The sequence below is a fragment of the Tiliqua scincoides genome, chromosome 1 (genome assembly GCF_035046505.1).
Source record: "Tiliqua scincoides isolate rTilSci1 chromosome 1, rTilSci1.hap2, whole genome shotgun sequence".
Lineage (NCBI taxonomy): Eukaryota > Metazoa > Chordata > Lepidosauria > Squamata > Scincidae > Tiliqua > Tiliqua scincoides.
Genome location: NC_089821.1, coordinates 292,736,334 through 292,748,375, shown reverse-complemented (window position 1 = coordinate 292,748,375; position 12,042 = coordinate 292,736,334). Strand labels below are relative to the sequence as shown.

Here is a 12,042-nt window from a genome sequence, read left to right as displayed (position 1 = left end):
TTGAGAATTAAATCATTTTCATGAAGTGGCTAAAGCTTGATTCAGGTCTTTGCGGGTGGGTTGGCATTGGTTGGAGGAAAGAAGGTAGGCTGGAATATATTGAAAGGAGGACCAGAGAAATGGAGTTGACTAGGCCAAGGAGGACTTTTAAAGAAATTTGTACAGATGTGTTAGAGATGAGAAATGACTGACGGAAGGAGCATCACATTTTCTGCAAACTGAGAGAGATGAACGATTTTGGCAAAGGAGTTCTGAATACGTCCTTCTCACAGCATATTGTCTATGTGATCATTTTCCATATGATAAACCCCCAAAGCTCATTTCAGTCCCTGCTTTGCTTACACATTTACACATTTGCTTACACAGTAGTCGGTTGAAAGAGATTAACCCATTTCTGGTAAGCTGGAACTCTTACCTGTCTCTCATTTAGTCACAGAGATATCTTTCATTCCAGTGTAATGACCATACTTAAAAAAAAAAAAAATAGTAGGGAAGTTATTGCTGGTGAGCAAAACTAACAGTTCTATCGCGAAAACTCATGACCTGTGAAGGACCCAAGATAATTGGCAGAGGATGTGGCTGAAATTGCTTTAACATTATTATATCAGGATTCTAATCCTGCTGGCTTAGCTCAATGTCTTTAAAAAAATTACCTTAAAGGTTACCTTCCAGTAAGCCCTTTTCCACATGCACAAGCTTATAGTTGTGCAGTGGAGCTCACTATTCAAGCAACTACCCTATGCACTGCATTGCAAGAAATCTGTAAGTGCGACTTATAACTCAACTTCAGGGATGAGTGAATGATGCAGCTGTTCAGAAGGGTAACAACACTTGCCTCCCTCACAGTATTTCTTTGGTTGTGGTCTTAATCGTTGGGTCTACCAAGTCTCAACAGGCTGCCCACTTCACTTGCTATTTACTCCACTATGGGGAGCTACTAGCTCACGTATTGAGATCTGAATGGTATGTAAAGCAGTGTTAAACACCAAAGTAAGTATTTTTTTTATTTATTCATTTTTATCTGTAATACTAATGCACAGTAGGCAAAGAGTTAACAGAAACAGGGAGGTATTGCAGTCATTAAAAGTCCTGTCCTCACAACGTACTGCCAAAGAAGAGAAGACAGGATACAAACAGATGCAAAACGCAAGCAGAAGATACAGGTGTGTAAACATGTTGCTGATGCAGAGGTTCTTGAGAGGGGCGGGTGTGACAGTGATGCTAGTTGAAACAAAGGCAAAGGCAAACTAAGGAAGATATAAGTTTAAAAGGATTTAACGGAGTAAGCACATGAAAGGCAGTTGAAGCAAGGTGCAACAAGAAAATAAGTAGAGTTGGGCAAAGGAGCAATAATGGTGATTATGGGAGATGTCTCCAGACATTAACTAGAGTGTCATGACACCCCAGCCTGAGAGCCCTGGCCTCTGCCCTCTTAAGGGGCAGCAGAAGGGGGGGAAGGCAGCTGTGCATTCCCGAGGACTGTGCTACTGCGGGGGCAGGGGGGCTTTTTAAAAACACACCTTCTGCCAGTGTCCGGGAGATGCGGGGAGCCTCCGTAGCACTATGCAGCTCCCTGCAGTTTATAAAAAGTGAAAATAGTGATTGCAACCTGCTTCTGGTTTCGCAATCGCAACCCAGAAGTGGGTCACAATCACTATTTTCACTGCGAGGAGACTGCAGAGTACTCCGTAGGGCTCTCCACACCCCCGGACCCAGGCAGAAGAAGGTAAGATGTGTTTTTAAAAAGCCCCACTGTCCCCACAGTGGTGCAATCCTGGTGATCGTGTCACTGCTTTTCCCTGCCCCCACAAAGACTTACCTTGGGAGGTTTACTCCTGATTGAGAACCTCTGGATTGAGTATTAGTAGCACAAGTCCCAGTTTGGGATAGCACAATGGCAGTCAACTGAGATGTGGGTTAGTATGTTAAATGTATTTTCCACTAGTCTCTTGGCATGCCTAAGGTGAGTGACATCATCACCAATGTGGTCTGGGGCAGATGTAATGTTCCAGATCACCTCACTATGTCTAGCAATTGCAAGCAGGCAGTAGGTTTATTTTTGCTCTCTAAACTGCCTTGTGAGCTTCTTTTTGTTGAAAAGTGGTGTGGAAATATTTTAAATATTGGAATCATCTGCTACTTCTAGTGCATTAATTTCTACCATCTTGCCTCACCACTAATGGTGGTCAGTCTTTACCTTTAGGCTTCAGGTGTTAGCATAGTGGTCAAGGAAGTGCTTTGTATTCAGAAGGTCTCAGGTTCTGACTTCTGCTGAAAGGGTCTTGGATGGTATGACTAGGCAACAGGCCTCTGCCTGAGACCCTGGAAAGCTGCCATTAATAAGAATAGATAAGAACTATACTAGATGGAACTTAAAAATTGTGTGAGTCACATCATTGCTCCAATAGCTGCTTACACTGATGGTAAACAACTAATGCCTAGCTTAGAACTAATCTGTTGGCGTTTAGCAAAAGAAACACAATGAGTGTATGTTTGTGTTTCATTTTTAAAGTATGCATTACTTTGTAGTGAATATGTTATTAAGCTGACTTTATTTTAGCTTTTTTATCTGTGGCGCTGTGTGTGTGTGTGTGTGTGTGTGTGTGTGTGTGTAAATCAAGGCTGTACTTAATTGAATGAGTTTGTTTTGTTTTTGTACATATCCTGTACATTGCCTTTGGGGCAAAAGGCAAGGTAAAAATTAAAAAAAAAAGTGTGAAACTATTTAGTGTGAATTGTAACTTGCTTTGAGTGAAACAGCAGTTTGAATCACAGGGTACGTAATTTTACAAAGGAAATGTGAGAGAGGATGGTGATTCTTAATTCATTGCCTTATTTAAATTCTTAATTTTGTTCATGGCTGTTCCTAAGTAGAGTTGACCCCCACTTTCACATTTTTTTATTTGAATTTGCAGGTTTGCTTGTTCAGATTTTTGGTCAAATAGCATGTTGTGTGCCAAAGATCAGGTTCAGCACCTAATTTGCTTGGCATACTACATATGCCATATTACATACTAATATGTAAAAAAACAAGCCATGGATGAGAGGCTGAATACTACTATGTTGCCGTATTTTGAAAATTGAAACCTCTCACAAGCAAACATGAGTAGCATCTGCAGTAGCATGACCCAGAACACCACCCAATGCAATCTTGGGTCCATCATCTCTGAAAAGTTGGGGGGAAAAAAAGTCAGCTGCTTTCCTCACTCCTAGTGCAGTTTCTTCAGTTGCAAAAATGCCAAATTTCAGGTTTCATTTAAAGGAACTGTGTGAATGAGGGCACTCCTTGTTCACATGGCACCTGTAAATCAAACCAGAAGCCCTGCACTACTCCTAGAGCATAAGGAGGTGGGAGATCCACTTTCTGCTTGCTTATAACTGCAGAATGAAGATCTGTGCAGATTGTTTCTGTAGCAGACTGGAAGGCGGCAGCAGATTTGGGATAAAGAGCACCCCAGATTCACTACCTTCTCACTCCCCTCATAGTCTGTCACTGATGCAGCAGCTCGTGTCATTGTGCCTAATGCACCCATTCTCAACCACTGTGCCGTGGCACACTGGTGTGCCGCGGAGGGTCTGCAAGTGTCCCGTGGGAATTTGGGGGAGGGGCATTTGTTAGTAGGTCTACTGGGGGATGCAAGCCCCTGCTGTCAATGCAGTGTGCCTTGTCAAAAAACTGATGGTGTGCCTTGACAATTTTAGTGCCTTTTCAGTGTGCTGTGAGATGAACAAGGTTGAAAATGGATGGGTCGTCCCAAGGACCATTACGCACAGGCTGTGCATGTATATATGTTTTTTTATCTGTGGCGCTGTGTGTGTGTGTGTGTGTGTGTGTGGCAAATGGCAAATAACTATATATGCCATTTAGTTATATGATTTTTCTCTGTAAACCGCTTTGTGAACTTTAGTTGAAAAGCGGTATATAAATACTGTTAATAATAATAATAATAATAATTAATATATGAGAATGCTACACTTGTGCAAGTCTTATTTTCCTCTCTTTGAAAGTTATGGGGGGAAAGCCTACCCAAGTCTAACTTATAAAGAATTTTAGCTTCCTAATATGATTCATTCCCCTACTCTTTTCTTTTTACCCCTAGATATAGTATAATGTTGAGGCGGCAGTATAGAACAAGATATTGATTATGGAAAGCATATATAATATGTAAGATTTGATTCAGGGTTTTAGTAATAATCAGTTGCCATCATAAACTCTGCGCTCTTGTTCTTTACAATGTAGAATAAGCAAAAGAGAAGACCCTACCCGAGCAGCTTCCAGAGAGATGAGGAATAGAAGTCAGAAGCATGGGAGCTGCTAGTCTGTTTTAAAAAATCAATTATTTTCTATCATTTCTGTGTCAAGAATTGATACTATAAAATGGGTTACTATATATGAAAATGGTACATTAGAATAAATTGACTTGAAAGTTTGATTCCTTTGGCTTCTCAAATTGAGCTGCAGTGACAGACTTTTGATATTTACCTCAGACTTAAAAACATGGTGCCATGTTCGGCATGTGTGCATGTCAGAATTGTCTCTTTAGGGCACTGGCGGAGGAAGCCACTTAGAAAACGCATGGTGGGCCAGTGTTTCATCCATTGCCCCCTGGAGAGGCCTGTCCGTGTGTGGTGTTGCAACAGATGCTGCCTCTTCTGAACCTCATCCACCCGTATATAGGCGACTGTGAGGGTTAAGATGTCATTCTTTGGCGGGGAACACATTTGACCCAAGAGCCTTCTGTTGTTCACCCCTAGCTAAGCACTATGAATATGACAATTTTAAATGTTCAGAAGGAAATGAAACTTCGTATTTTTGAAAAAAGACAAATTCCTGGGTGATCTGTCTCTTCTTGCGTTGTCAGTAAACTTTCTTAAAATAGTTTATCTAGAATTGTTCTTCTCCTCACTTATCTTCTTGTATGTCAACCTTATCACTTTATGTTTCTAATCTTTTGATAGATTTTCCCTTCGCTGTACATGCGTTTCTTTTGAGTATTAGTCCTCAAGTCAAATATTTTGTATAGAGGTCACGCCTCGTTATCCACTTGGGTTCCGTTCTGGAACCCTCAGTGTATAAAAAAATTCAGTGGATACCAAATCAGTGGAAAAAAGCTATAAAGACCCACTTCCCGGTTTCTTGCTCCTCATTTTTCACCCCATAATGCATTGGTATAGAGTAGACACTATACCGCATTCAGTTTTTAGATGGGGGTGAATAATGGAATCTAATGAAATGAAATTATAATTATTTAACCATGCAAAGGTAGGAAATTTGATTTTGGGCGCAATCCTATCCTGCGCTGGAGCAGGCAAGCCAGGAGACTTGCACTGTATCCAGCACAGGATAGGGGCCATAAGTGACTTAGCCAGAGGCAAGGGGAAGTTTTTCCCCTTACCCCTGGGTAAAGGCTGCTGGCCCCAATAGGTTTCCTTGGACTTGTGCCACCTCTGGAGGTGGAGCAAGTCCGAGGAGAGCGTGAAGCTGCTCCATTTGCCCTGGGAACAGGAGTTGGGATCCAACATAATGGTCAGATCCCAGCCCCGCCTCCCACTCCCCACCTGCCCACCCCTGGGGCCACCCATCGCCCATCCTCCCCCCGCCTAGGAACACCTCCCTCCCTCCTCCCCGCAGCCTACCTTTTCTGCTTGCGTCAGCCCAGCGGAGCCAGACCCTCCGCGGCACACTGGTGTGCCGCGGAGGGTCTGAAAGTCCAGATATATTATGTCCACGGGTTCTCCCGCATCCACTTGTCTTTTGGGTGAGCCATACAAACTATCCAAACTAAAGATAAATTAGGTGGAAAATGCCTGAAAAAAAGCAGATAACTGTTGTATAATTTGAATACTACTTTGTATGCCCTTTGGTGAGATAAAGCGGGGTAGAAATTTAGTAAATAAATAGTTAATAAAATTAGACTTTGTTCCATTGAGTTAAAGAAACAAACTGTTATAGCCCTGATTCCAATTTCCATTTGAACACTGTTACTTGTTATGCTGGTGTCACTTTCCTAGGGGTTGTGGGGAAAGCACCTGCACTGGTCTCACCATGTTGCCTCCTGCCCATCCTTTAATGGTGCATTGGGAACACCAATCCATTGACATCAGTGCAGAGGATTCAAGTTCAAGTTTATTTGGTTTAATAGCCCATGGGCCAGGCGCCATTCTTTAAGAAGTTGAAAACACATTGTAACAGAAGTTTGCCACATCTACAGTACAGTTTTTACAAAGACTACTAAAAGGTTTTAGCCTTGCAGCATCAGGAAGGGTTGAATATTTTGACAGCCATTTCTTTAGAAATCTCTCTTGCCATTTGATGTTTTGGGTGATAAAAAAAAATGTAAGATGGTGTTTCAAGTTCTGACAAGGGGCAGTCACAATCGCATTCATCCGAGAGTATCTTGCCCCCTCATCTGGGCTGTTGGGTATACAATGCAATTTGAAATCATGTAGTATCCTCTCTCTTTTGGAACTCCCAGTATGCTAAAATAGAAAGGCAAATCAAATTGGTGGAATATTTCCCAGAAATATTTCCCAGAAACAGAAAACGGGAGTAAAGTGGAGAGGATTCAACCATTGACATGGGCTCTTAGTCAGTGCCCAACCCCGCCAACCTCTGACACCCCTCCTGCATTTAATGTAGGAATACGGGTGTCATGTTTATATGCCATGGGTGCCATGCATGATGGTCAAATGGAAGTCAGAACTGACAGGTCAGGACTGTAAACCTTTGAGGGCAGCAAAGCATGGGTGCATGGAGCTTAAATTATAAGCAAGCACAACTTGTGAGACTATCCAACATTTTAACTGTCTGTGTGGTGTGCAAGTTAGAGTGAAAGCCTTAACTTAACAATGCCCATGCTTTCTGAAGCATGAGTGAATTTGTAGCAGTCATATTCTTTCTTTAAAACTTTAGCTTTTTGATCCTAGCATAGCATTTTAGCAGGTGCAGCCTCTGCTACTGACAAGATCCTGGGCTGGGAGAAGATAACATCTGTCAGAACGTCGAGTCAATTACTGTGGTCTTTGTGTACAGGTAGATTACCCTTATCCGGACATCAGAAATCCGGGCTAGTCTGAAATGAAGTGTGAACACAGTGTGAACACAAGGAGCACTTGTGTAGTGCCTTCCTTAGTGTGAACACTAAAAGGTCTTGTGTTCGTTCCCATGTGCAGTGCAGGAACAGGCTTTAAGTTCTGTTCTCTACTTTGTGGTGTGTACCTGTACAGATGTTGAAAAAGAGGCTAGCAGACACCCATATGAGTAACAGTGAATCAAGAGGAAGCATTTCTCATCACAATTATGTAGTTATTCTGAAATCCAGACACCTTCCCAGCCCAAGCAGTCCGGATAAGGGATACTCAACCTGTACTCAGAATCATTATTTGAAGACTAGCAATGCTGTGTACTTGGATGTCACTACTTTAGAAGACATTGTATCAATATTTGATGACTATTTTAAATGACAAAATTATGGACAAACCATTTATATTTTCTTGGGTTATGCCGACTCAAATTATGAATGTATTAAATATGTTTTTCTTGATTAACATTCCGCAGATCACGTGTATCAGCTGAAATCTGCTATATCATCATAATATACTTATGTACATGAACATGTTCTGTAGATAGAAAAATGGTGGCTCTTTATATATGGTGATCAGTAAGCTGCTCAGTTTTATGGCCTTCTAATTGGTCTTTTTTTCCCCCTTCTGATTTGCTTTCAGTTCCTCCTGGAGTGATACAAAATGGAGCTCGCATCCTGAGTAGAGGGATCTTCCCGGGAGTCAGACCACTGCCAATAAACCCTATTGGAAGCATGGCTGCTTCAGTAAGGTAAGGATACTGAAATACAAAACTGTTCTGCACAGCATTTGGCCATCTTGGCGGACCTCCAGTGTATATTTTCCATTACCTGCAAGGGCATATGGCCGCTGCAGTAGTCAAGATGGCAGTAACCCTGAACTGAAACTCCGACTGGGTTCTGAAAACTTGCAACAGATTTAGCAGCTAGTGACAGATTAAAAAATTGCTTTTCCACCATAGTTTACTTTCTTTTCCTTGAGACTATGAGAGGTCATTTCTCTATTCAGTGTGATTCTGCCTGCACATGAGTAAAACAGCCTTTCAGATTAATTTTTAAAAAAAAACTTTCCCAACAAAAAAATGTTTGTCACAGGGTGGGATTTGAACCATGGGTCTATCAAGTTCCCAAGGTAACAATTTTCTTCTGGGAAAAACTAAATACGAGTACAAAGCTGCAGTGAATCTGTAAAACATGAACTGGATTCTTAATGCCTACCTTAGATTTGGAGCCTGTATTTGCCATTCTCCTGCTCCAGAATTATTTGTGAAATGCCCTGATGAAGAATTTAGCCAGATGAATTCCCATGTTTCATTTGATCACAAGAATATTTATTTTATTTGCAAATGATTTCTTTACTTGCAACATATGAATAATGCAGGTTTTTAGCTTTTCACTAAGTATTTGACCAGCCCACTGAAATCTACTTTGGGATGGTGTGTGTGTTTTAATGCATTACATCTCACAGTTGCATCCATTTATAGACTTTCACACAGTAATTGAATGAATGAATGAATTGCATTGTTTTCAAGTTCGTGTACAAAATCATTTGGCTGCCAGCCCTTGAACCAATTAGTAAGTGATCTTGTGCAATCATTTCACCTTTAGATGTCCAACCCAAGATGCAAAAGGATCTGAATTGTTTGCATAATGTGCATTGTTCAAAAATACTAAAATCAGGACAGATTCACCACTTGACATGAATAAAGATTAGCCATGGACAGATTATGTCGTTATGTTGCTGTTGTCTGTTTCGTTTAAACCACATAAGTAGGTCTTTTGTTCCAAACTAATCTGTAAATGGAAATACACTATTTTTAGCATGTGAATCGTCATGATCACTCACTAAACCTGCCCAACAGATTATTTTGCTACATTCTCATTGCTTTTCTCTTATTTGCTACCATTCCTTTCCTGTGTTCCATTTTTCTCTTTTTAAGCCATTGTGACTTTTATTAGGGTAAGCATATGCTTCTGTGATTATTTCAGTTCGATTCTGGAAGATCAACACTGAAATACTGTGCTGTATTATTTTCAAGCGCAATTTAAGTTTAGTGAATTTGTGGTCACTTTTTACAAGGGAAATGTACATACTGAAGTCCTTGCAATTCTTGTGAAATTACTTACTTATAAAATGCACTTTACATAGTAAAATTAAGCTAAACTCACAGGAAAAACATGTACATACTGTAAGAGTTGCTATGCAGTTCTGGTTGCAACATCTCAAAAGGATATAGTGGAAATGGAAAATGTGCTGAAGAAAGTGGCCAAAATGATTACTGGGCTGGGACAGCTCCCTTACGAGGAAAGGCTACAGAGTTTGGGGCTCTTCAGTTTTGAAAAGAGGCACCTGAGGGGGAACGTGATTGAGACATACAAAATTATGGAGGGGCTGGATAGAATGGATAGGGGGATTTCTTTTCCCTCTCACATAACACCAGAACCAGGGGACATCCAATAAAATTGAGTGTTGGGAGAGTTAGGACAGACAAAAGATAATTTTACCCAGCATGTAGTTAAGTCTGTGAAACTCCTTGCCACAGGATGTGGTGATAGCATTTGACCTGGATGCCTTTAAAAAAGGATTGGACAAGTTTCTGGAGGAAAAGTCCATCACAGGTTACAAGCCATGATGGGTATGTGCAGTGTCCTGGTTTTAGAAGTGGGTTACCTCAGAATGCCAGATGCAATGGAGGGCACCAGGATACAGGTCTCTTGTTGTCTTGTGTGCTCCCTGAGGCTTCTGGTGGGCCACTGTAAGATACAGAAAACTGGATTAGATGGGCCTTTGGCCTGATCCAGCGGCGTTCTACTTATGTTCTAATGCAATTTCCATTCATTGCACTGAGGCTTTTTAGGTAAACCTTTATATGTAAACCTCAATGGATTGTGCCCCCCCCAGCTTCTGTTGGACAAATTTGATATGGTTGTAACATGTCATATGATTCCAATAATGACAGGATGAGATCATATGTTTGTTAACATCCCTACTATTGCCTCCATTATCAAACATGAAAATAACATGGGAGCAGAATATGACCAAGTAACTCAAAATGTCTGTGTGGATTTTTTTTACCCCATTGTGATATTCCCCTATAAGGCTTGATTAAATATACTCGTCATAAATTACAGAATGTGTGCATACTGTACACTTCTCTATCTTTTTGTAATTTCAGACAGTAGATACAGTGCTATAATGAGGACCTCTGTACACAGGTGTGTGGTTAGGAAAACATCTTTTTTATTATCTGAATCCTGGGGGTACCCCAAAATACCTTATACTTCATTAAGCCTCAACTTGAACCCGTATAATGATGCAAGTGAAAAAGCTGTGCAAGAATCCGGTTTGTCCTGCTTAAGGGGGTTGAACCAGCAGAAGTTTGGTCAAAATCTTCTGTCCAATTTTTTCCAGACTGCAGAGCTGCAGTCAGCAATTAGTTATTCCAGAGCATGACTGGATAGCCCAAATTCCAACTTCTTCACATCAAAATAATTTGCCAGAAAGCCTCTTTGCCTCAGTAGTGTTTCTGTTTCACCTGTGGGTTGGTAGCAGGGGCACATATTTGGCTAAGGGAGTCTTAGTAGCTGATGCCTACAGTAGATTCTTATATATTATTTAATGTATTTATTTACTACATTTGTAAATGAATTTTCTGCCATCAGTCCCAGTTGAACTGATGGAGGGAGCTTTGCTGTCTCACCTATCCCTCTGCTGCAGCCAGATGGAGGCAGTTCATCCCTGATTCAGCATTAGTTCATAGATAAGGAAAATAGCTCTGACAACAAAGGCATTATTGTGACCTTGAGTCACATGCTGGTTTTTTTAAATTGTCCACTTCATCCAGTAGTACTGGAGCGAAATTAGCAATCACAGCACATAGCTTAGGTGCCAGTCTTTGGTGCTGTACCATCTGTGGGAGACCACAGTTTGCCAAACAAGAAACCCAGAAAATTTATTTTTGTAAATCTAAAATAAAGCCTGAACATGAAAAGACCTTCCTTGTGCAATAAAAATATGTATCTAGGTTACAATGTGGAGTTTACCATTGGGAATATAAGATGTGAGAAATATGCACATGTTCTCAGAGTTGAACTTCTTCATTGACAGCACACACCTTTTGCATTAATTCTACATCTGTTCTGATCATAGACAAGCACTGTTGTATTAGCAGATCATTACACAGCCTGCATTTACTGTGGTGCTTTGCATGTATAATTATGATGTGAAATCCCTCCTGTAAGTGTTCCTGCCAATAGTACAATGGACTTGGTTGCATTGATTTGCGCTCCTTGACCTGCTCGGATAGGACCTGATTATGCCAGGGAATACTGCTTAGCATTAAATTACTCCCATTGTAGCAGAGGTGCCTCAGAAACAATTTTACTGCTTTGAAATGGAATAGACTGGTTTTCCATACCACTATACAGAAATATTTAAGGAAAAATATTGAGGGTTGCAGCACTAGCATAACTAAGGAGGGGACTGGGGCGTACAGGGCCTGGGCAGCATTCACTGTCCCGTGGTGATCCCACCATACCACGTGACCTACCTGCCTTAAATCCTTCTCTGTGTGTCTTCCTCTCCCTCTTCTCTGAGGCTGCCTGCTTCCGTGGTCATCAGGAAAACCTGCCCCTCTCGTAGCTACTTGGAGCAGTTGCATACCACTCTAAGCAGCCACTCGCTTCTTTCCTTTTTTTCCCAAGCTGGGAAAAAAGCAAAAGAAGCAGGTGGCCTCTCAGAGTGGCTCAGGGGTGCAGGAAATGGTGCAGCAGCGGCAAGGAGGCTCACCACCACAGTACCTTCTCCTGCCACCCCTCACAGCCTCTCAGGGTGGTTGCCCACTGCTCTGAGCGGCCACCCACTTTTTTTTCCCAAGCAAGGAAAGCGCATGGCCACTTAGAGCAGTATGCAAACGCTCTAAGCATACCAGAAGTAATTGTGGTGACATCATCACATCAC

General features: G+C 41.4%; 1 protein-coding gene across 3 annotated transcripts in view; it reads left to right on the top strand.

Annotated features, from left to right (window-relative positions):
• Positions 1-12,042, top strand: part of FOXN3 (forkhead box N3) — a 188,803-nt gene that overhangs the window by 157,705 nt on the left and 19,056 nt on the right. For all 3 annotated transcript variants that reach the window (XM_066628300.1, XM_066628291.1, XM_066628284.1), the window contains one exon: positions 7,726-7,834. In XM_066628300.1, the coding sequence (XP_066484397.1) occupies positions 7,726-7,834 (109 nt within the window). The remainder of the gene's footprint in view (positions 1-7,725; positions 7,835-12,042) is intronic.